Below are 26,033 nucleotides of genomic sequence, written 5' to 3'. Positions count from 1 at the left end.
CGTGGGTCACTGGACCGAGGGTGCTTCAGATTTTGCAGGTATTCAGCGAAACAATCGGACTTCATGCCAACCCGTCCAAATCTGTTCTTTTCCCCATATGTGGCGAACAGGGGAGTCAAACTTGGGTCACACAGCTAGTCATTTCTGACGATGGGTTTAAATACCTCAGTGTCCATATCACCAGATGCCCCACTGAGGCGTGGTCGCGCAACATAGCCCCTTGCTACTGGCGGTACGGGAGGAGGCGACTGTGTGGTCCCACCTTCCCTTATCCTTATATGGTCGGTCTGCTATTTTCAAAATGGTGTCCTTGCCGCGCTTGCTTTATAGGCTGCAGAACTTCCCGCACCCAATCCCTCCGTCGTGGTTTCTGCAAATTAACACGCTCCTCAACAGATTCCTCTGGGAGGGGCGATTTGGGTAGCCCTGGCGACGTGTATCCAATCCACCTATTGTGGCGGGATCGCAGCAGCGGACTTGCGGCCGTATTATTGGGCATCTCAGCTCTTGGTAATTAATGAATGGTGGTACTACCCACAAGCGGATCCAGCCTACACGGTGGAAAGGCTCTTCCTGGCGGAATAACCACTGCTCAGTCTTCTGTACAGCAATTAGTCCTTGGAGGCCCTCCCCCGGCCTGCCGTATGGTAATTCAGATCTGGAGAATATCACAGCACAGAGGACATCGGGGGGAACAGATATAAGAGACACCTTCTGTTCCTAGGCCTCACCCTAGTCAAGTACGACATCGCGCAACATTGGATATCTTCCTCTCCCCCGGGGTGGCGGCATGAAAAACAGCCTTAGATAAATGTATGTTGGCTAAAGTAGTGGTATTTCACGGGGTTGCCCGCAGAAACTTGGAAAGATCTGGGCCAGGTGGGCTAAATACAGGGGTATCGACCGGTCCTTCCTTTTACAGCCAGCAAAACCAGACCCTATTGAACGACTGGTCATCAATGACTCCCCAATCTAATGTGTTAATTGGTTGTAGCTTTGGATCTATTCTTTTTATCGTGCATGTACTTATTGTTCCTTATGGGATGTGTGGTGCAGGGGTTGGGGAGGGGGGTGGGGTGGGATGTTGGAGCAAATGTTTTGCAGACCTCCGGGTGAGGCTCTCTCCCGTATTTCATGCTCATACATAATGTCATTTGTTTATATGTTGCATACTGGGTTTCGCCCAGTTGATGTTATAAACTCAATAAAATCTGTTAAAAAAAACACATATATTTGCAAAAGAAATAACATACACACCAGATGTGGTGTGGGGACGGAGCATGGTTCATCTACTCATATTGTATTGTAATTGGATTTATATAGCGCTTATTACCCCAGACGAGGCATCAAAGTGCTTTTTGGGTGAGTAGCACGCTACTCTGGAACCAATTAAGGATTTGTGGTGAAATTAGCGTAGTGGAATATGAGTGGGTAGGTTAGTTTGTTATTTGGATTGAGAGGGACAGAGGAGGGAAAAGGTTGCATTTATGTAGAGCTTGCCAGCCCAGATGAGGCATCAAAGCGCTTCTAGGCGAACAGCACGCTACTCTGGAACCAAAAAGGATGAAGGAGCCGACGCTGCCACCATTGTTAAACATGAAGCGCATCGCACTGCTTAAAAAATAAAAAAAAACAAAAAGAAGGCACTAATGAAGGACTACTTAGCCTATTAACCAATGAAAAGCCACCATTTACCAAAGACAGTAACAGGAGCCAATTAAAAAGATGGGCAGAAAGTGGGCAGAGCTTAATGCCTCCATCTTAAAAAACAAATAAGCTAAAGAAGGCTTGGATCCTTATGCAAACAAGATCGGACCACTTTTACATTGTATAATAAACAAGTATCTAGCTGCATTAGTACACTATAAAGCTTTAGACACAAAACAAGCCGATGTCTCTAGTACACAAGCTTGTGTGATTTGAAACGCGTTGACCACAGCATCTGGGATAAGACACTTGTAGAGAATTTACATAAACAGGGGTCTCCTTCTGACAACACTTGAAACCACAGTTCCCAGAGCGGCAAATTAATTGGTACAACATATTGGCAACACCTACATGAATGATCATAGTTTACACTTTGAGCCCTGAAGAAGTCCGATTGAGGACGAAAAGCGTTGGCGGTTGAAAATTTTAAAGAACATGAATAAAGAATTAATTGAAACAACGCAAGATCTTATAGATTCTTTCTTGGGAAAACAACTGCTTACTACAAATCTAACATATTATATATGGTCCAATTATGAGCGGAGTAATTGAAAGAATGTTTATGGCACATTATTTTTAGCCAACATACAATTAGCCCAAAGACTTGGGAGCAATATTTTAATACAGCTTTAACAGCATGGGGATTGGTTGAACTATGACAACAGATTCTTTAGTGCATCAGATCAGAACCCAGTTGATGATGAAATCAAGGAGCATTAATCACCTAGAATAAAAAAGAAGAACAAGCTTATTGGGTTAGTCGATCATCTGGTCGGGGCAAGTAATGCTTTCTCTCAGCTCTGATTTATGAATTTAGACATATCTAAGTAGTTAACATCTCAGTGACAAATGCAGGTTATGATGCTCTAAAAAAGAATCCTCGATTCAAGTTCTCAACCTGTTACCGGAAAGAAAACAAGCATTGGCAAAACCAATAGGTCTCATCTATGGGCAAGTTATTGACTTTGGTGTAGTGTGGGGGTGGAGAACAGATGGAGAACGGCAGGGCGGGTGGTAATAGAGAACAGGAGGGTGCGTGCATTAAGCTGCCCCCCTGCCCTTGTGTTACTCATAAATCAACCCCACTCTCATGGAGCGTAGCGTGACTGAAGGCAATGTGGATGCCATCTTGGCTTAGTATTGCGTTATAATGGCATCCCTTTGTGTTGCAATCAAAATTTCCGGAAATTACACAGCTGGACATTGAACTGAATTCTTCTGCTCAACATCAATGAGTTCTTCTAAAAGTAAAACACATAATTCCGAAATTTCATGTTTAAATGAGTTTTTCTTTATTTAAGTTAACTAATCACCTTACAAGGGGCATTCGTCTATGACGAGTGAAACGTTTGCCTGATATGCCCTTATCCAGTAACCCAGAAAGGGTGCTTAGAGTAGTTTTGCGATGGCGGCTTCAGGTGGAAGAGAAGACAGAGCCCTGCTGCTGATTGCTGGGATTTGACTGCTACACAGCCTCTGCTCATTCTGCCGGGTGATGGCGCTGCATCCTGTGCAGTCAACTGCGGGGGCCTTGATTTTACATCTGGACACCGAAGGTACAACTATCCCCAACTGCTTCGAGAAGGTAAGGGGAAGGAAGGCTAGCATGCCAGATTAAACCGGCGCTGCCACCAACCAGAGAGGAAGCACTCGCTGCTAGGGGATGAAACTGCCGCAGACCAAAGGTTTTAATGTCTGAGACACTACAGTCGTGTACTGATTGAGTAGAAAGGCTTTTCCTAAGTCTGCATAGTACCTGCCACGTTAGTTGCAAGAGTTGCAACGAGCAACAATAAAAGGATAGATGTAGTCTACAGCGGAAAGAGGGAGTGTGGGGACGGGCACCAACCGAATGAGGCAAGAAACCAAGGAAGGGAAGGCCAACACTGAAGAGTGAGGGAGTGGCACAGGAGGTGGGTGGGAGAAGTACACAAAACGACCGAGCCAGTATAATAAGACGTACTAAAACAGAGTGCTGAAACAGAAAGAAAATAGTATCACTTAAAATAAAAAGCAGTGGAGGGTTACAAGTAATGAGTCGACGTTCCGGGCAAGCGACAAACACACGGAAAAGGAGGGAAGCCTGGTGCATCTGACCAACAAATAGTAAGGAAATGAGAATGAGAATGAAGCGAACCAATGGTAAGTAATGGGTGGGCTCCAAGCCCACTAATTGAGAACAAAATGTTTTAAAGAAACATTGCATGCACTGTGTGAGCGAGACCTAAAAGGATTGCGTTGAACCCATTTTCTAAAAGCTTCAAATAGAAATTACTGAGGTGCAACTCATTTCGGTTTAAACAAAAAAGACAACATTTTTATGTAGTACAGTTAGGTTCTTCCAATCAGCATCCTTGATCTTAGCAACAGAGAAACAGCATAAACAGACCTACAAAGGATTCTTAAGCAAATACTGGCAATTGTATTAAAGGCTGAAGGAAGGATAATTTTAACTACACTATCAAACTGGTCTTCACACATTTTCATAAGTGTTCTTTTTCAATTTACATAAACAACTAAGACAAATATGCTAATTGTACTGTATATCATAGGATTTTATTAAACCAAACAAAGATTTTTCGACTTGGAGTACAAAATAGAAAGGAAGAGAGAACAGCTAGAAAAGTAGTTTCTAAACTACCAATCTGGCACCAGACAATGCTGTAGCATGGAGAAAGTTAATCAAGTGTCAAATTATGGCCTCCTATTCAATTACAGAAACAACCCCCACATTCTAATCCTGGTCCACCTCTCAGCAACCTTCGTCACAGTGGACCATCAAGCTCTCATCTACATCCTAAAGAAATTCATTAGGGCTTTTGTGACAGTCCTGCATAGGTTCACCTCATTCTTCATGAACAACCCACTCATACAGATCGGAGCCTCAAACTACACATAAACTTCAAGTCTCCAACAGAACACTACAGGGTTCCATCTCCCCCATCAATTTCAAGCTCTACCCTGAAACACTTGAATCTATATTCATGGATAAGACAGCGATCCCTATTCATGGAAAACAGCACATAGATCCTTCAACGCATGGACAACACTCCGCTCTATCTGAAGATCTCCTTCAGCAATGACATTCAGTGTTTCAAAGGCTGCCTCATGCTCATCCAGAATGAATATTAAGCACATACCAGAAATTCAATTTGAAGAAGATGGAATGCCTCCTGCTTGTCACCACACTCATGCCTGGCTACCCGACATGAATCCAATTTGAATCAACCCCCCAACTGACAGACAATGCAAAATCACTTGTACTGGTAATGTCAATCTTATTTTTTTCTTTTTTTTTTTTAAAGAACACACAACCTATTCTACAATCATAAGTGAATAAATGAACCACATTTATACTTTAATAAACAAAGCCATGTTGCAGACTTATATCCACTGACGCCACAGGAAACACTCGTCATAAAAAGTCATTGTTGCGGTCATCCTTCGAATGGAGCAAGGCAATTGACAAGTTTAGTCTAAAAACAAGTGTATCTCTATGTGAGAAGTAAAACGTTAAAAGTGTACTCTTATTAACATGTGCATTGTTTCTAAAACAGGAGTCAAACTCCAACCTCAAATCCTATAGTTGCTCTTTGTTGTAAACAAGCAGCCAGGTAGCTTTACAAGACGACACACTTTATTCCAGGCATGGTGCATATTGAGCATGGTATCCCACGGCCAGCCAGAGACCAACTTACTGGCAATGGAATTTCACACTTCAAAAACAAGAGAGCATGGCATTCTGATATATTCTAAACTTTGCTTTAAAGGCATGACATATTTTCTATCATTCAATGCTCAATTGTAGTCTAACAAAAAGAATAAAGTAGCTTGAGATAACTGGGAAACTAAACGATAACAATGGGTCAACCCCTAGCACAACAATAAATGAACATCAAGATAACAAGGGCAAACTAAATATTTACACTTGCTAACAATTAACAGTCAGAATCAGAATTCTCTTTATTCGGGTGCGAACAGCCATAAAAACATGCAGGATATGTGCAAAATAGCAATGAAATGCATACAAATTATTAAAAGCACGTGAATAAAATACATAAAATCATCAGGTTTGGAAAATTAATAACCAACAATCTAAGTAAAACAGGCCTAGATGAACAAAACCAAAATTTAAACAAAGACAGGTTCTAATTCATCACTCTACTAAAAGGAATCTAAAAGCATCGACCTCCTGGAGCAGACTTCAGCTTTAAGAAACAGAATCACATGTCCACACGTTTCGTCATCTGGTAATGCCAGTTAAAAAATGATATGCTTGCCTACAAAGTTGTAGACTCCTAAGCCTTAAAAATAGTAAGAGGAATTTTTTGGTATACATCTTACAATATTCAAAAAAAGAGAAAAAGTACCATAGTGCGAGTGTTCGGCCAGAAAACAAATAAAATATTCCACTATACCTCCCCACAAGCTAAACAGTAAAAGCCTTTCCCAGCTCTTATTAGTATTCTGAAAATAGATGGTAGAAATGGCATTGGGATTAAGATCTCAATAATGCTTAACACTTGAAATGTGTCTTTCAGCCCTCAACCTCTCTTTAGCTCACTCTAGCAGCAAGACTTGCACTTGCTTTCTGAAAGGGGCAGCCCGCGTCGTTCTGTCTAAAATCATATCAGCCAATCCAATGGCTTTCAGGGATTTCTTGATGTACGCTATCCAGGTTGATCAAAAGACCCTTATCACATGCCAAAAGGTCTAAAACTAATCTCTCTAGTTAATTTTGCTTCTTCTGAGCTCCGGGTAGATAGCCACAAGAGAATTGGCCGCTAGGAATAAAAATTGCTCAGAAAGTCTAATCCTAGCTTGTTGTGGCAAATAAAGCTAGAGGTTGAATGCACTGGGGCTGACAATACTTTCCAACAGAAAAGATTTTCCTCCCTTTGGGGGGTGGTCAAGTCACCCAAGCCCCTTATGCCTGTCTCAAAAGTTACTATAGTACCACAATGTGCCAAATATATTTGGAAAAGAAGTGCAAGAACCCTCTCTCCCATGTGTGACAGAAGGGAGCCAACAGCTCGAGAGAACTTGGTTCTACTCTGTGCGATATGCACGGACCACGTCCCAAACAAGCAGAGAGTGACCTCCAGGTAAGAGAAGGAACTAGTGCTTAATAACACTTTCTTATTCGCTATAATAGTTAAGGGTCGGGTGCGCTTTGGGCCACAGGTCATTCTAAAGACTTAGTCAAATGAGTTAAAAAAATCCAGCCGGCCCGGAAAATTGATAAAAAGATGCACTAGATGATGCAAAGCTTTGAGGGTACGAGCGATTAACACCACATCATCCACGTGCAATAATGCTGGAAAGGGGAAACTGCTCGCCATTGGCCCATATGGCGTGCACTTACTAAGCTACCAAGATTGTTAATACACAAAATAAAAAGGAGTGGGGCTAAACGTACCCCTGGTGAACCCACCGACCAATACTAAATACAGCAGGGACTTCTCCTTTGTTGCCAAATCTCACTCGAGCCTTAGTGTCCGTATGCAGGCCGACCAACAGGTGTACAAGGGATGGGTCCATTTTCAGATTAATAAGGGATTAGCCCGATTAACACAGTTGAAGGCCATTGTCAAGTCCATAAAGGCTAGATAAAGTACAGACTGCTAAGCCACTGTGCATTTCCCAATGATCAGGTTTAAGTGTAGGCATTTATCAATTGTTCCTACGCCACTTCGGAATCTATATTGGCATTTATTTAACACGTTACATTTAGCGATCAATTACACTACTCTATTGTACAAAATCCAGCCTAAGAATAATGGCTGGTATGTCTCCCAGGGAGCTCGGGCGGTAACTTTTTGGTTCCACCCTATTGCCCTTTTTAAAAATCAGGACAATGACTGAGAAAGCCCAAGAGCGGGAGATCAACGACATGTTGGTTATAAACATACGTCAACAATGGGGGTTAAAAATCTAAGTTGACTTAAAATCAATTCCCTCCTGCACTCTCTCAATGGTGGCCTGATGAGAATGATGGACAGCCTTCAGGCCATAGCTGCAGACTGACCAGACTGGCATCAGAATACATTTTTTCTAAGTGTGCTGCCCTGTTCTCCCCATTGATGGGACAAATGACTGCTGATCCACCTTGATCTAGAGAGTGCATACAGTAAACATCCATCCAGGATGACTTGCTATCCTTTGCAAGGGCAGCGTCACTTAAAAGAGACCACTGCTGGGGGGGAAAATAATTCCTCCTTCTATAATTTATAGGCTTTACAATGAGAGGCCGCTAAGCTGTGATCACTGCGCTGTGCATTTAAAGCCCTTCGAAGGAGTTGGTTTGCCTTTGAACAGCTGTGATCAAACCATCAAGGGCACCTGGACTGTGGTTTAGAGAGTCTTATTCCTTCACAGAAGGCAACGAACGAGGTAACAATTGCTTCACAAATATTCTCTCAAAGGGAGTCTAGAACTATCTGCAAGTTTTCAGCTACTAACCTATCAAGGAACTTCGATGGATACGGCAGCTTCCAACATAGCCTTAGGATGTCAGGGGGAGTTACATTTTCTAAGGCTGGCATCTCTTAGTACGTCTCTCTGTATGGGATCATCCATATTATTTTGATTGGATAACGATCCCATAATCAGTTGGAACATTTGCACCATCCAGCAGAATTTCCCTCACAATATGAGAAATAAAGATGTGGTCTATAATTGAGTGCCTTTTCCCACCTCCAAACGTGCACAGACCAGTTTGTGTCCTTGCCAGCCTCCTCCATAATATTGTACAGATCGGTAGATGTGATTAAAGGCAACAGTTCTTATCCCAGTTTCATTGGGTTGAGGAACGATGGCTAAAACGCTCCTGGTGTGGCAACCTAGCATTAAAATCACCCCCAATGGAAGAGATATAGTTGCTGGACTTGAGATGTAACCTCCACTAGAGTAGAAATGTTTGAGAATAAGCTGAGAAATTTGTTTGGGCACACTCAAAAAATCATGATTATAAAAACTGATCGAAAATAGCGTCAGAGTCCCCTTGTAAGCAACGGTTCAGAAATCAGAGCCTGGGGTGCTCACAGACTCTGAGCGGCCACCTATCAAAAGATTAATTCATATAGAAAACCCACCAGAGGCTCTGCCAAAGTGAATTGGAATGGCGGGAAGACTAAAACACACAAAAACGCCAAAATCTATCCAATTAGTTTTCCAGGTCTCTGCGTAAAAATAATGTCATACACTTTTACTAACTTTTGCTAATCAGGCATTAATAACTTAGTGCGAAGGCCCACAATGTTCCAATTGTCAGGCCACAAGTCTTGGCGCAGAGTTGAGGCAAAGCTTTTGTGGGCTAGCAAGGGGAAACTGGGAAGGACATTGGCTGGGCACTGTACTTTATTCTGGGTAGCAGCACTATCAGAATCACCAACCATACTGGTTAATGTTTCTCACACCATCGCCAGGAGAACCCGGTTTCTGGATCTAAAAAAAACAGAAATTCGCTCCGAAACAGAGAGCATTCTCCATAATTAATGGTGGCCAGTCATTCCACCTCATTACAATCGGACAGGGGAGCGTATCTGTTTCGGCACAGCGGAGTCCATCCTGCCTGCTGAATGTGTCAATTTGGATAGTAATGTTGCCCTCGTGTGATTGGTTTGGAAAAATACCCTAAGGAAAGTGTGCCAATCTTTGATTTTTTTTACATTTCCAATAAATGGACTTTCAATAGCTTCCTCGTCATAACAGGGTACATGAAACGGACTACAACACAATCCTCATCAATATTTTTCCTTGATGGCTCCACCCAGCCAACACTTAGCACCATTAGGATGTCACAACTATCCTCTGGGTCAAAAAACTTATGTATGCGCAACCAGTTGACAACCTTATTTCGAATTTAGCCTCATGATTCCGTTTGATTTACTTACAATGGGGGCAACCCACCATAACCAGGACATAGGGGCATGAATCTGGCGGTACCTTTAGTTTTTCAGTACTAGGAACTCTATCCACGGACGTGCATCCCAGCATTGTGTGACTGGGGTATTTCGATCATTTAAGACTTCCTGTGGGGTGCTCCTGTTAAAACCATTCATGTCATGAGCAATGTCCATTGGGCCCCTGGTGGCATGGTTCCCGAGACTGCGGGTGGGGGGGATGAGTAGGTTGAGGCTGGGGTTGGGATTCCAGAGTCTTTGGGATAGCATCCCCATTCAGAGATGTACTACCTAGGCCTTGTGAGGGCCTACCTTATGGTGTAGTTATGGTTGCCTCTCCATCACAGGAGACTCCAGAAACTGTTATTCTGCATGACTGTGATATCATCGTGCGCGCTTGTAAATACACGGTTGGTCTATTGCTCCTTTGACCAGAGCCCATGCATTAACTGCATGCATTTTACAAGACACCATCTCTAAAAGAGGTACTTGTAGTCAAGAAATCCCCTCCACAAATTGCTAATCTATTATGCAATGCACAAGTGGGTTTGAATCTTTTCCTGGTCGCCATAAACCATTGTAAAGGAGCAACCAGGAAACTTTACCTGAAGATACATTTTATCACAATTAAGAGCGTGTCAATGCAAGTCATCCAAGGTGGGCCTACAGGATGTAGGAAAGACCTTTTTCTTAAAGAAACTTCCACTCATTAAATGTTGAGTCACAAACTCCATTTCAGTCTTCCCTCCCTCTCCTGATATTTACGACCATATACTTTATTCCATAGGACAATAGCCAAGCATGCTCACTCATGTACAGCAAAGAATCAACTTACTGGACAGGAATTCTACATTCAAACAAGAGAACATGTAATTCTGAAACAATGTAAACTATGGCTTAAAAGGTATAACATACTTCAAACGGGAGCCGCAAGTATTGTGTAGTTTGGAAGTATTGTGATGTTTGGAAGTCAGGAAATAATGGAAGGACTGTTTAAGCGAACATGCATTTCTTGTAGGCCCTTGTATTGAAGTACGGGTCCACAGCAACCACATTTTAGAAGGCAGATAATGGAAGAAAATGACCCTGAAGGAGTCCAGTAACAGATCCAAGGCGTAGGTGTCACCAGAGTATAAAGGGTGATGACCCAAATAGGAGGGCTCAACTGGAGGACACTATTGGGAAGAATACCGACAAACACATGAAGGTTGGTTGTTAAATTTGAGAAATATGTGGGATCATTCTAGACAATGCAAGGCAGCAGAAACCGGCTACAATGGAAGCGCGCCTACAATCAATCACAGAGCTAACTCATGAGGTGGCATACAAGCAACAGCGATGAATCAACCGGAATTTAGTGAGTAAGGCAATCCTTCATTGCAACCAAGTATCAGAAACATGACCACAGAAAAAACAGCTTCCTGGAACCCAAGCAATAATGGTCAGGTGATCATGGTGAGAGATGGCCTGGGTCAATAATGATGCTAGAGCCTAACCTAGCTTAAGTGAAAGCATCAAACCTAGGTCACCAAGACTCCAGAGATGGAGAGAAGGATGAGCTGGGAGATGTACCCCTAAACTGAGCTTCTACCTCCATAATTCTTTCAGTAGACCTGATGGAGTAAGCACAGTTGTAGTAATTCTACTGAGCTGCAGAACTCTTTGTAAGAGGGCATCATAGACCAGGAATTAATCCACCCTTAGATGAACGCACTTCATATCCTGTATTTCTTCAAAATGTCCCTTCTGCCGCCCGCGCCTCCTGCGCCTCCTGCACACTTTCTCTTTTTGATAATTCTCCCCCAGGGCCACCCTGTCCAATCCACAAGGGCACAATGCTCCCACCGCTTTTCATTCAATCCACCTCTTTCACGTCTTTGCCTATCCTTAACCCACCCCAGCATGAAGGAGTGGTCCAAAGGACCCTAGTCCTACTTTCTTTTGGAAATCTGTCCTCTGACATGTACTTCATTAACGTTGCATTGAACAGGTTTTCCTGGGGATCAGACTATCTCCTGAATTGGACAGGCCTGCTCCTGTACAGTGAGGTACATTCCCCTACTCCCCAGGTTATCCGAGACTTGGGCCCAATCTGGTAGGAAGGTAATAATCCAGCAGAGACTCTGCCTCTTGTCTACTGCCTTCCTCCTACGCTGGGGAGCAAGAAACTTCAAAGACAACACAGGCAAGCCAAGTTTTGGCTGACAAGTCCAGTGCTGATATCCATCTGGTGGTCAAGGCAGGATCCAGAGGTAACAAAAAGGGTCAGCAACATTCCAAGGTTTGCAATTTCTTCCGATCCGAGCATATAGTCCTTGCTTGCATAATTTGCCCTTGAGCCCCCAATCAGAAGTGTTTTGACCGCTCAATGTGTTATGTGTTTTGGCGTCCAACTAAGGGTTCCATCTTCTTCAGTTGCATTCAGAGAGGGCCACTTCAGAAATCAGGTTGGTGTCAAATTCCACCCAGGGCAGGGGAACCAATACCAAACAGAGGGAATGGAATGCAAAACCTTCCATCAGGTACACATTTTTCAAAGACTGGAAGGTTGTACATGTGGATGAGAAAGTCCTACTTGAATATCACCAGCTCGCCAAAAAAAGGCACCATCCTTCTGTGCAGCACAAGGACTGGTTCCATTCATCTCACATACACACCAAGACATTAGTAAGGCAAAGGACTAATTATGGGGACTGAACAGACCTTTAGTAGAGAGAATCGGTAGCCAGGCTACCTAGAGACATACAACACTGCCAAAACCTGTGGGTCACAATGGCAGTCGCCTCTGCTTTTCAGATCGGGAGTACGCTTTAGGCACTGCTGTAACAAAAACAGAAATGATAGGAAGCACCGCAAATGGGCCTGCATCTTTATCAAGGTCACTGGAGGGTGGGAAAACACAGCTTTCCCCCAAAAACATGGAGTGGTATGTTGCACAGCATTCCGAAGCAATGAAGAGGAATTTCCCCCCAGAAACAACAGGAAATATTTTTTTTCCTGCAAATACATTGTTGCCGTCATCCTTTTTTATGGGGTGAGGGAAATTAACTGGTTTATTTTATACCAGGGCATCCCTCAGTAGAGCTTCTTGATTGAGTTACAAAAATTGATGAAAACACATTGTGTCACAGCAGAACTCAACATTTTTTGTGACACTATCATAATAATCCCATTGTGTTCTTGCCCTGCCACTATATGCAAACCATGTTTGAGTTAGTAGCAAGAGTTTGGCTTCAGTCATCCAGGCATGGGTGGTCAAAGACTTAACATCGCAAACATCCTTAAGGTTTGATACACTAAAGGCATTATCTCTTTTTTATTTTATACTGAATAAGCAGTGACTCCTTGCAGATGCACAGGACCTTTCTGATAAATACATAAGTTAATATTTGTGGGAATAGGGGTGCAAGGTTAAAACCAGGGATAATCCATGAAAAAAACTGGTATTTGCGATTACATCAGCCAAACAGACAAAAATAATGATCCGAACTGAAAAAAGGAGCCTACATTGTTTTTATTGAAAATATTTTTATTGAGCAGGAAATAAATGTGTTTTGTACAACCCAAAGCACGATGAACCTACTTCGGCGGGGTCTCAAACTTAAGCTTTAAGCTTTAGCTGAAATTTCAAATACCTGACAAAACACTGGTGCTTGGTGCAAGTTGTACTGCCATACAGAGATTTATAAAACAGCTGCCTCAATAAAATGTTGAGGAGGCATTAGTTTGAGCTTCACCCAGAGCAAACTTTGAGAAGAAGGATCTACTGAATTCAAATGTTTATAAAGTTTCAAAGTAATAGAAAGAGAAGAAGGTTAGAAAAACAAAATGAGGAAACAAGACTAGCTGAAAAAAAAGATACCTTCTTGTTCACTTCAACTTTGCTTGTCTCTACATCAAACCCAATTTTGACGAGTACTGCTCTGATCGCTACAATATCATCCACTAACAAAACTGAGGCAGGTTCCTGGCCACCATTCACAAAGCACACCCTTCACATTCAAATGTTAGTACACTCTACACTAGTTTCCACCCATCCACATACCATTTCATTTCTTATATCTTATCTAAGATTTTTTTTTAAAACGTACCTTCTCCCCTCCATCCCCAGAATTGTCATTTTCTATGTTTCTGACTTCCACCGCACTACTTCCCACAACACCAAAGCCGTGAAGCTTCCTAATGAATCGCTGTCTTTCAAACTACTCTCCCACTTATCCACACTACCCACAGATCTTGTTTGGCAATAACCTGGACCTCATATCTGATACCCAACCCCTGCAATACTTCAAAACTACACACTACCACGTACAACCCTTTCACAGCACACAATCCCCATAAGAAGGGAATATGAAAACCCTTGATCATCACCTTCAAAACCTTCACAAGCACACATTCATTTCTTTAACAAAATCTCCAACAAAGGGAAAGTGTTTATGCCCTCATTTTTATTGTACATGTTTCTTTTATTGCAGACCCACCCCTAGGACTCTTGCAAACTCCATCCCTGCCAACTTTAAAATGAATCCAACTGTGTGGGGGGTGTTTGCGGCCTCTTAGGTTTGGGGCTTTGAGCCCATCACTCCCTGCGGGGGGGGGGGGGGAAAGAGTAGAACAGGGTGAAGGGTGGGCTTTTAGTTCCTCACTGTTGAAGGGGCTACTAATCCCTTCAAAAAAACAAAAGCATCAGCTTCTGAGGGCACAACTAAAGACCTAATGTAAACACATTTGTATGCTGACAACACTTAATGTATAGCTGGTCAGCACCTAAACTCATGTGGCTAAGACACAGCTTAGTTATCATTCAAACCTGGATGTCAGCCTGCGCAGGATGCATTATCAATAGGCCTCCCGGTTTAATGATATTTTGTTAACATTTCAGTCTATTTATACATATTTATTTTTGGGCCATTTTATCTGTATTCATCCATATTTATTTAGTGTTTTGCAGATAAAGGAAGTTATAACATTGTACAGTTCCATGTTTATTTAATTGATATACACAGTCATACTTTGATGTCTGTCATGTTATAGCTATTTAAGCTGCCAAATATTACATAACAATACATCCAGTGGTAAATATTCAGTGGCGCCTCCTCCGCTATTGCAGAGGAGCATCACCACATTGCTGCATTACAGCATGCATGGAGAACAAGCCCAGGCTCCCATTCCCTGGTTGAGCATCCAACCAGGACGCTCAAAACCAATCACAACGCTGCATTGCAGTGTTGTGATTGGTCATAGGGGCCCGGTTGTGCTTCTGGAGAAGAGCTGGAGCGAGGACATGGGACCCAGCGGGAAGGTAAGTTAATATATATATTTTCTTTTTATTGTGCATGACCCTCCCCAATCACCCTCTCCCCCAGGCGACTCAGGAGCCACCGGGCCTGCCACACGCTAGCCATGCCAGGCACTGCTGTAAATATTAGCACTATACCACAAAGGTGTGTTGACTTATGCAGTTATTTTTAAAAAATTCATCCTGTTTTTTCTCCATGCTGTCCTTCTGCTCAGCTGTTGGGCTATAATTCATGAAAGACAGTGCAGAGTGTCACTTAAAAGAAGCCCAGTTTTCTGTATTTATCTACTTTTAAATATAAATGCAGACAGAAAACACATTGCTTTCTGTCTTTATCTGTAAAAATCCGTAAAAACGGAAAACCAGGAGCCTTAATAATCAACAGTCACAAGTGCCCTTGCTGGAGCAAATCAATACACTGACCTGCAGAAGGTGCTGAATTGAATCCGGTGCATTCCTACAAAGACAGTGGTGGTGCAAGATTTTTGGACAGAGTTTAACAGAGAGGTGAAGAGAGCATTGAGGGAATCAGATAGAAGTGGCACTACTGGGAATAAATGATGAAATAATAATGCACAACCACAAACTGACCTTTATGCCAAAGGCTTGGTGGTGACATGTAGAAACATTGCCAGTGAATGGGGTAGCACTATGGCAGACGTGAATAAAAAGCATGACCACTGAGAAATCAACCTGAGAGAGTTATGGGTGCCCTAGAAAATGAGAACTTATAGGGCTCACAAAGGTACTGCTGCTGTTACTTTATTTTTGACTGGGCGTATATATATATATATATATATATATATATATATATATATATATATATAAATAAAATAACTCCGTATTCAGTTTCCAGGGAAAAAATAAACAATACAACATATCCCCCCCAACTCCAGAAGGCAGGTGAGCAAGCATACAAAAATCATTGCCTAAGTCTTCCCAAATGTTGGACTGGAGCACAAAACATTGCAACAGCCAGAGCATTTCACATCAACACCAAAGCCCAACACTTAGTCTTGTGGCTTGAGCCTGGCCTGCCCCCTACCAGCAGTGTATCACCCAGGTGTTCTCACTCTCCCTCATCCCTCACCTCCATCCAAGGAGCACACACCTTCTCAAATTTGCATCTGCAGCCTCTCGCTTGGTACATTAATTTCTCCACCCCATACACCAATCTATGCCTGCTTCCCACTCCCGTGTGGAATGCAACGTTTGCGCCCTCCAGTATTTCAGTAGATCCCTACGTGCCACCGTCAGGGATAGGTTGCTAAATATTAGGGTATAGTGGTCCAGGGTTTGTTCACCCCAGATGCCCAGTGAGACCAGCTGGGGTGTAAGTCACACCTCGTAGCCCAGGACCTCCGATATTCAGTCACCCACTTGCTTCCAGTAGGCCCCAACACTCTGGCATTCCCACAAGGTATGCAATGGAGTGACCTTTACCAGACAGCCCCGGAATCAGCACTAGTCAGTCGCCATACCCAAGAAGAAAAGACAGGTCAGTGTATAGTATGCCATGTGTGTACAGTATGCGATGTGAAGGATTTTTAGGCTGATACATTCTTGATGGTAAAGTTGAAGTAACAAAACTGGTATGTTCCAACAGTTTTGGCTTCCCATTGAACCGAGACTAGGAGTAGTCACTAAATCATACAGAAAAGCCATAAAAGTGTATCCTGTTTTATTTCTTTACACATATGAATAGATTATAAAAAAACAAATTTTACAATACAAATGTTTCCTGTAATGTGCTCTCTTTATATTCTACAAATGGTCTAGGATATAGATATATATATATATATATATATATATATATATATATATATATATATATATATATATATATAATTATTATTATTATATACTTTATTCGGCATCAAAAAAACAACGCCATAAAAGCACAGGTTAAGAATATATATATATATATATATATATATATATACACATACATACACACACACCCACATACATACTATAGCTACGGCAACATTTTTCACCCTCTATCTCGAATGTAAAGCTCCAAAGCTCTCCGACATCTCACTGATGCGGATTGCGCCCTACAAGACTTAAGGTAAGCAATCAAATGAGAGCAAGTTTTGGCTACAGAACATATAGGTAAACTCCATGCTTCTCAAATGCATAAATCTCTTTCCAACAAAGAAAAGTCCCCGGGTTTCCCCATTGATCTTATCCTCTCCTTTGAAGAGCATGTGAAAAGACAAATCACAGAAAGCTGCATTGCCTTCTTAAGACTAAATGTACCCACCACCTCGCACATTTCAACACCTATATAGCTCCCTTCTCGATTTCACCCTCAGTCCATTCAAAAACTTTCATTGCAGCTGGATGCCCGAATCTCAGACAATACATATACCATCACGTAAACCATTCTCGCCCTTTCAAGGAATGGCAAGAGACTCTCCTCCCAGCATGCTTTCGTTTCAGTGCACTTTACATGTATCAATGTTATGTGTGAGAATGTTTAACACCAAGACTGGGCTTTAAGAAGATACAGCCAGTTTGTAAGATACTACTTCAAGGGTATGTTATTCAAAGAAAACAAGCGCTACTTTAGACCAAGATGTAAGGCTCGCCCTAATAAGTGAGACGATACTCCAAGATAGCAAACTCGCTCAGCGAATAGCAGTGTGCACCATGTAGTGAAACTAGGATCCAATCAGTGAGTGTGTGCCATGGTGCAAAACACAAACCCGATAAGAGATTGCACCACATGATGGGACTCGCAGCAAACAAGGGAAGCTAGGTTTCAAAAAGAGAGACCTGGAAACAGTTATTAAGGCTGTTCTCCGAGAAGTGAGATTTACAGTGAATGAGATTGTGCTCCAAAAAACAAAACAAAAATTATTATATGATTATATAGAGAGAAGTGCGTTTTGGGATGCCTCCATTGAGCATTTGGTGATATTCTTCAGCCCTTTCGAACCGATTAAATTAATAAGGATAGGGGGATTCCTGGTGCAAAGTAACAGTCGGAAGGTTTTATTCTTAGCCACAAACTTGACTATTTAGCTCCACCTTATAATAAAACGTAATTTCTGCAAAATACATAAACAAAGCGAGAGGTCGCAAGGAGAAATTTTAGTAAAACTGTAAGCAAAGGGGTAAGTTTACAGTACTTTCTTAAAATGCTCAATGCACGTGATAGAGGTTCAATATATTTAACAGGGAAAGTTGTTTTCATTATCCAAAGAAAGCACGTCGCTTAAATGAGAGTGCCGAATTAAGGTATTATTTGAAGGGAAGGCCATTTGTGTTTAATGTACAATTATATGACCTGGCTTACCACAAGATAAACGAACTTTGGACCGCAATCACTTCAAGGAAAGCAGTGAAAGTATGCTTCAAACGCCTCTAACGGATACACGAGATTTGAATAAACCAAGTGTGGTCCCACATTATCTAAAGTCTTCAGAGCTTTGAAGATGCCTTCTGCGTCAATATGTTGTTTTGCGTAAAAATGCATGCAGGCACGTTTGCAGGGGCTGCTGGATTACACAGAGCAAATATAGACACAGGCGTTGGAGTGCTGCAGTTTATGAAGAAGTGTACTACTCTTTGGAACGAAGCAGAATTGGTGAGGTACTGCACAACACGAAGCATGCAGAAACAAGTTGTGAAGTGCTGCTGAAAGAAACAAAGTAGGGTGCAAGCAGAGGTTTGTGGATGGTCGCTATATTCAGTAGTAGCCAACGATATGCGGTGCTGCGGTATGATACAAAGTGTATAGGTAAAGGCGTTGGGTACTAATCTATAAAGAGCAACGGGCAAGCACAAAGTGCGTGTAAGGTTCAAGGGAGCTAGGCTCTTATTCTCCGTGGAGTCAAAAGGATGCTCCGTGAAACTGGGCACAGAAATATGCAGCCTCCGAGATGCTACCATTACAGTAAGCCGACTGAAACGTTTCCATGGAGCAGGGAACCTACTCGGATAATTAAGCATGCGGATTCTGTATGATCCACAGAAGGAAGCTGCTGCTCTGTAACATTAAAAATGCCCGCTGCTACCAGTCAACTAGCGCAGGCCTGTGGTAACATGCAGAACATGATGTCGTCATATACAGGGAGAATAAATGTGTTGTATGATTCACAGCAGGAGTGAATGCTTCTCACAGAGCGTTGTTCTACTGTACACAGCAGAATGGTTGTTGTCACGAACAGAGCATGGATCTGTTGCCAAATAAACGGGGCATGCTGCTCCGATGTGATATAGCAGTATACTGCTCCGTGATTGGAAGCAGGGCCACTGCTGCAGATAAAGAGAAAACGGTGGTGCTGAAAAATACAATCATGTATTCTAATGGAAGGGACAAAGAAGAATGCAGCTCTATAACGATGTAGCTTAGTGCTGCTGTAAGCAATAAAGCAGGGCATTGATCTGATCTATGGAACTGAATGCTGCTGTCAACATGAACGGAACATGGTACTACTGTGTGACAGAAAGAATGTGTTGGTGATGGGAGTAATTTGCATGCAGTAGGCGGACTCTATGTCCCTTGAGCTCCTCCCCCGGGTTGCACGTCTGACTGCGGCGGGTATGGAGGAAGCACGTACTTTGAACTTGCAAGTCCATCTCCCTCATTTCCGTGAACCTGTCGCGCAGATCCATGGGCAACTGCTCGATCACTGCAGAGAGGGAGAGAGAAAAGACATGGCGGTCAGGTTGCGCTGATCGTGGCATGCGTCCCGCAACCCTCCTCCCTCCCGGCCCTCACTTACTCTCCAGGTAATCTTCTAGGTACAACATCCTTGCTCCGAGAGGACTTTAGCAGTAGCCAACGTTTGATTGCTTCCAATATGGCGTCACCTCCAGCAGCAAAGGAATCTCTCCCTGACGGCGCGCGCAGCCTTTACTGTGCAGCCTTCAACAAGCTTCGCAGCTCTTGATTGGTCAGCTTCCAGGAAACGAAAGGGACGTGTGTTCGACCGGTCTTCTGAAAAACGTATCTTACGTGCTGGCGTCACTCAATTCAATTCAGTTGAACTTTATTGGAATTTCAAGCTCTTACTGTGTTATTACAACAATTTAGGAAATGAACTTATAGATCAAATAGCAGGATAGATACGTTGTTACTTTTTTTTTATTTTGACACAAAGTATATCAGAAACATAACTAAAGTTCGGAATTTATACTTCAAAGGAAGACTCCTGGTGTTGCAAAATGAATACAAATCATTGTATATTATCTTAGAAGCCATTTCAATTTTTAATAAACTGTAATGACTTATTTTCCGATTATCTTTTCCAGGAGATATAGTAAAGTAAACAGTAAACGATTACCCCCACTAAAAAAAAGACACTGGAAAAGCCATTATGACTTTAATATGGTGCACAAATGTAGACGCTGTCAGATGTAGTTACATAAATGCAGACAGCAAAATACCTCCAAGCATTCATGCACGCGTAGACTAATACACCTGCACACACTGCAGACGAACAGGCACCCAGGTGCTCAGACCTATTGGCACCCATAAACATCACGCATTAGCATAGCCAATAGGACTCGTCTTTGGGACATTATAAGTGTTTAGCCATGCAACAGTTGATGTTGCACCAAGGATATTGTGCCTCATAATTAAATACTTATAAGGTCCCAAAGGCGAGACCTATTGGATATGCCAATGCTTGTTTTCTATGTCCTGTTGCCCATTTCCCTCCCTTCCGTTGATTGTGTTGCCCCCTACCCTCCCACACTCCTCCCAATTGTCTTTGATGCCCAGGGGGGCAGTCTGATTGATAGACCATGTTCCTCTTCACATGGAAGAAACACCAAAGAGGTTTCTGCCTCTCCTCGAAGGCACAGTGAGCATGAATGTTTTATCTATTTACCACTTAGGGTTCAAACAAAGTACCTCATAATCCATGCACACTGCTATACATTCCTGGAGCTGGTTGCATCTCGCGCCAGACTTATTAATTGTTCACTTATTCATTGTTCATCTCTTAACATAAAGAATCAGTTTTGTTAAATGCACCACATCCTGCGCCTTCATCATTACAACCAGTATTGTGCTTTAAATACCAGATTACATATATGGAGTGTGTTATATTAGACATAAATATGAATCTCTCTGAATGACTGTAATTAATACTCGGTTTGCATGAGCCTGGCAATGACAGCCTTGTATTTCTGTGGTTGTTTTGGTCTACTTCGGTTCTTTCTTTCCTTGGCAGGCCCTTCCTGTGGTGCTGGTTTGGACAGAATACTGCTGGATTAAATTGTCCTAGTTCTATTGCTCGATTATGTTTTGTTCCCTAGTGAAACAAGCCAATATTCCCGTGCTGCAGCCTTGACAGTCAACAAAGTGATTGTGTCCTTGCTGTGCTGTTTGACTTTCTAGCTATGTACTGCCTCTTCCTTGAAACGTGGGAGTATTTAATTAAATATATACTGAATGTGGTTGTGCATCCCACAGTGTCCAAATTAGGGAGCAGTTTGGAAGCGGCTGGCGGAATTGGCACAGCTTTGCTAAAGTAGTTGCCAGATTTACCTTCCTCGACTGGACATGTGCGTCAGGCAAGTACTCTGTTTGGGTAACAGTAATGGTCAGTGGGTGATGTATGAAGTAGAGGCGAAGGCTTCCAAATGCGTAGGGTGTTAAATTGCTGCTTGGTTGAATAATTAAACACGCAGAGTTCAAACTGGATTAAACAGAAAGCTAAATCGGAAGGATTACCTTTGCCTCTGTGCCCATAACCCTTTTGAGTGGAGACACGTGAAAAAACTTTGGTAGGCATTACAAAGGTATCTACAACTTTTCAAAGAACTGAGTTTGGGTCACACAAGCCTAACCGAAGGGCACCTATTCATTTGCATGAACCCACTGAGATCCCAACCACTCTTTTGTATGAAACACCTTATAACAACAGCGTGGAGTGTATGGGTGACAATTATGTGAGTGAGTAGACTTTGTAGTAGTTACTTAGACTGAGTGAAAGGTGATGCTAGGAGAAAGAAAGACCACAGAAACGTTTGCAATGCAATGGGTTTAAAAAAATAAAAACTAGAATTTATAAAGTGCATGTCCTCTGTTTGGCAGGAGTAACTTTTTTTTTCAGGTGGCCTGCTTTTGCAATGTGTGCAGGATGAGAGTTAACTGGTTGAGAGACAAGAGTTGGTAAAGGAAAGATGAAAATGCCCATCAGTTGGAATAGAGATGAAACTAGAAGACTATGAAAAAGGAAGGGAACATGTCACTTAATAGAACTAGGTGTGTTTTCCAAAAAAGATGCAAGGAGTGGGGATGGAAAGTATGCCACGCTGCAAAAACAATAAAAAACGAGCAAATGCATAGGATACCAGTCTTGAGGAAAGTGACTCATTAGGGTTGTAGCAACCACACAAGTTTAAACCCAGTTCCCTGAGTGCTGAGTTTCTGCTGGGGGCTGCGAGTGGTGAGCTCTTACACACATTTCTAAAGGTTGCAACTTATTTCTCATCGTTAGACTTTGACCCAGAGCATAAAGGAAAGGAAGGGTGGAGGAGAAAAGGAATGGTATGAAAAAGTGAACACTGAAAGAAAATACACAGGACGTGTAAGATAATGGAAGAAAGAGGCATGAGGTAGAATCAATATTAACCTGCCTGGGGATTCTGCAAAACCTGCATTCTGTAGCCGGCTCCTGAGGAGAAACTTTGGGCCCCATTTTTTTTTTAACACAAATTAAGAACTGAATGAAACAGTAAGTTTGGGCCAAACCATGCCAAAATCCCAGCATTGGGTCAGTCGGACAGGGCAGTGGGGAGAGCAGCGTTTTTGTGTGTGGACGCCCAGTGGTCGCACAGCCCCAGAGCAATCGCCCGCCAGTCTCACATGGAAGAATCTGCAGGATGACCCCCAGCCCCGGCTAAAGTATCTATAGCGCGATGAGTAATATCCTGCAAGCCAATCAACAGGAAGAGAACTCTTGTAGTGTTTAGATACGACTCGGGGATTGTCCTGGAGTGGCTGCCACTTTTTACTGTATTTAACCAAAGAAACAAAACTCTAAAATGCGTATTTACAAAGAAAATATAATGTGGTGACAATACAAATAATGTATCCGTGCTGCAGCCTTTCAGGCTTCTTTAAATTGGCTGCTCGTTCTAGAGCGGCTGAGAAGTCGCATATTTTAGGGAGCTGGGGTAAATATAGTTGCATATTTTAGGGAGCTGGGGAAAATATCATTCCCCAGCTCCCTAAAATTGGTCCATAACGTACACGGACAGTAAATGCAGCAGAAAATAGAAAAGCCGCCCTTTTCAGAATCTGTGCTCTCTTTTTTATGCGTTACCTGGAGGCTTTTAAAAATGGTAATCCGTTTCTGGAGCGTGGCGCAACCCGTGCGGCCGCGGAAGAGCAGGCAAATGCACTCGTGCTTCTGCAGGCATCCGCCTTGCGGGAGCGAGCAGAGGAAGCATGGGAGCCTATGTTTTCAATTAGCACGCGCGCCTCTGCTCGCTCCCGCAAGGCGGATGCCAGCACAAGCACAAGTGTGCTTGAAAAGGAGCAGACTGATGGCTAAAGGCCCTCCTAGAGCAGCGCCTAGGCGAGACCTAAAAAACACTTGACAAGCAGTGGCCCATATACGATACGCTTCAAGAATACTATTTTTGACAAGTATCACATGCCCTTCTTCCTCTGCATGGCTATCATGTTCTACACTAAGCCCAGCAGTTCTGAGGTTCTGACACTAAACACATACATGCCAACCCTACCGATTCAAGGGGGAGACTACTGAATTCAAGGCTAGTCTCCTGCTTCCCGCATGCAGAAAACCGATTTGGAGTTTTGTAAAACTGCAAAAATTAAATGTTTATGTCTGTCACGCACGCTCCAATTTCACCCTCCATCAATTACTTCTGACATCAAAGGTTAACGCTTTGTCCTTAATTCTTGAAAGGGGAGATTAGAGCATAGGCTTAAACATTTAATTTTTGGCAGTTTTACATAGTGCAAACAAAACAGGGTTTAGAACTCTGTTTTTGCTTGTGCTATGTTATTATACTGCCAAAAATTAAATGCTGTTTGTAGGTTACTAACAGAGGTCGAAGTGCATTAAAAAAAAGTATGAGAACTATGATGCTGCATGCCATGGGGGTAGGGTCCGTAAGCGTGGGGGCGGGGTCAAAGATGTGGCTAAAAAACAAAATATTCTGTACATTTTTTGGGGTCTTTCACTGTCAGGTAGCTACATATAAAATAATAATGTGCAGGTTAAACGAAAAATACATTTAAAAAGTTGTTACTCAGTGGGAAATGCACCATAGTACATTATGAAACCTCTATTAGTTACTGCACTGTAGATCTCTGTGTGTAACCAGAGAGCCACAGACTTAAATCTTGATTGGTGCTGTGGAGAATAGTGACTTGTGTATGTTTAGTGCTACACAGTCGCAGCCTGAGACCGGAAACACTGTGACTCTGTAAGTCATTACTTTAAACTTGCATTACACACAGTATAAGATAGACTGCTACAAAATGCTAAAAATGTCCAAGATAAATGCTTACAAAATATAGATTTTAGTAATACCCAGACTGAACGTAATGCAATTTTTTTACATAAATGTCCCTTCAACACCTCGTATGCATCGGTGAAGTGGTCCCCAAGATGGTGGCAGAGGAATTGGGCACCGCGCCGACTCCCAAACTGGTGGTTAAAAATCTGGGACTCCGCCTGGGTCAGAAATTGATCATGAAGGAGCATACCACAATCACTGTTGGTGCTATATAAATACAATTACAATTAAAAGCATGCACCCCACAGCTCATTTGCTAACTCTTTACAATACCACTCAAAAAGAATAAATCTTTGTCATCATAAAGCTTGAGTGATTTGACCAATAAAAGCCAGTACCCAAGCACCCTTTACATTTGCAGATTACCCTTTACATTTGCAAATTAATTTGTTGCGCACATTAGCATTTCTTTTAGGCAAGCAGGCATCCTGGCAGGAAGGCCCACCCTTTTCAACCTCTGGTCACCATACATACCAATAGTCCTGATTCAGGCAGATTGTCTCTGCTTTAATATAAGTCAGTGGGGAAAATACATTCTGCCGACTATTTAAAAAAAATCTTCCACTTGCCTACTCTAATATGTTGGCATCTATGCTAAACAGAGCACTTGTGTTGGACTCCCTGCTGCCAGTTTTACTGTCAAAGATAAGTGTAGCATGCCAGAAGTCATGTATTAAAACAAAACAAAAAACACAACCTCCTGGTAGAATTGTTGTTTATTCTGTGCTTTAAATGAAACAATAGTAACATGTAAAACATCTTTGTCAAAGGCCAGTGTGATTTAAATAAAGTGTTTCCAGTAAACTCAAAAAGATAAAATAATGTAATTGTGGGGTGAAAACAAATTTGGAGTCTCATGCTTAAAGTTAATTTTCCATGGATGAAACTACTCCCTGAAATCTCACTCGCCAAGTTGCTGGAAAAGCTTGAGATATATGCTCATACACACAGACAGAAATTCCATTTTATTTTAATACCCTTCATCTGCCCCCAGGACTCTGACGAGTCTTGTGGGCGGGTCCAGGGGATGACACTGCTGGTGGGCACTCCCTTCACTGCGCATGAGGAGTTTGGCCACCGTCACAGGCCGGCCAAAGACCTCATGCGCAGTAAAGCTCTCTCCATCCCCAGCTGTGTTGCTGCGGCTTGAGAGAGCAGGCACAGTCTCCCAGTCTGCCTGGGAGCGCCTGTTGCCGGCGCTACGGACAATCCTGGAGTTGCTCTTGTGAGAGCAGCATCAGGATTGGCCGCAGGGCAGGCTGGGAGCCTGTGCCTAGGGCCGGAAGAAGGACGAGGCTATGCGCGGGAGACGGCGGTGGTAACAAGGTAAGTTTATTTTATTTTTCCTTTTTTTGTCCCCCAACACTCCCCACCCCGCTCCTCTGGCCCAGCTTGCCCCACACTTCGGCAGGGGACAAGTCGCTATTGACCTATGGGCCTAGCATAGCATAAATAACTTTTCGCCTACCTGAGTGGCTCCAGACTCAAAGCAATACTGGCACAGCAAGAGAGCACTGGACCCTAATGCAAGCAAGGCAGGATAGTAAAACAGCCATAATTGGGTTATAGTTAGCCATTCAAATCGCTGGGCCCAGGGGCCACCACAC

General features: G+C 42.7%; 1 protein-coding gene across 1 annotated transcript in view; it reads right to left on the bottom strand.

Annotated features, from left to right (window-relative positions):
* The window catches only part of ING3 (inhibitor of growth family member 3), a 151,647-nt gene extending 131,840 nt beyond the window's left edge, over positions 1–19,807 (bottom strand). The window contains exons 1-2 of the mRNA XM_078680449.1: positions 19,647–19,807; positions 19,482–19,553 (exon numbers count right to left, since the gene is read on the bottom strand). Coding sequence (XP_078536575.1) covers positions 19,482–19,553; positions 19,647–19,674 — 100 coding nt within the window. The 5' untranslated portion in view covers positions 19,675–19,807. The remainder of the gene's footprint in view (positions 1–19,481; positions 19,554–19,646) is intronic.
* Between the last annotated feature and the right edge of the window lie 6,226 nt (positions 19,808–26,033).

The sequence above is a fragment of the Lissotriton helveticus genome, chromosome 1_1, assembly GCF_964261635.1.
Source record: "Lissotriton helveticus chromosome 1_1, aLisHel1.1, whole genome shotgun sequence".
NCBI lineage: Eukaryota > Metazoa > Chordata > Amphibia > Caudata > Salamandridae > Lissotriton > Lissotriton helveticus.
Note: the sequence above shows the minus strand (reverse complement) of the source record. Positions and strands in the feature narration are given on the sequence as shown.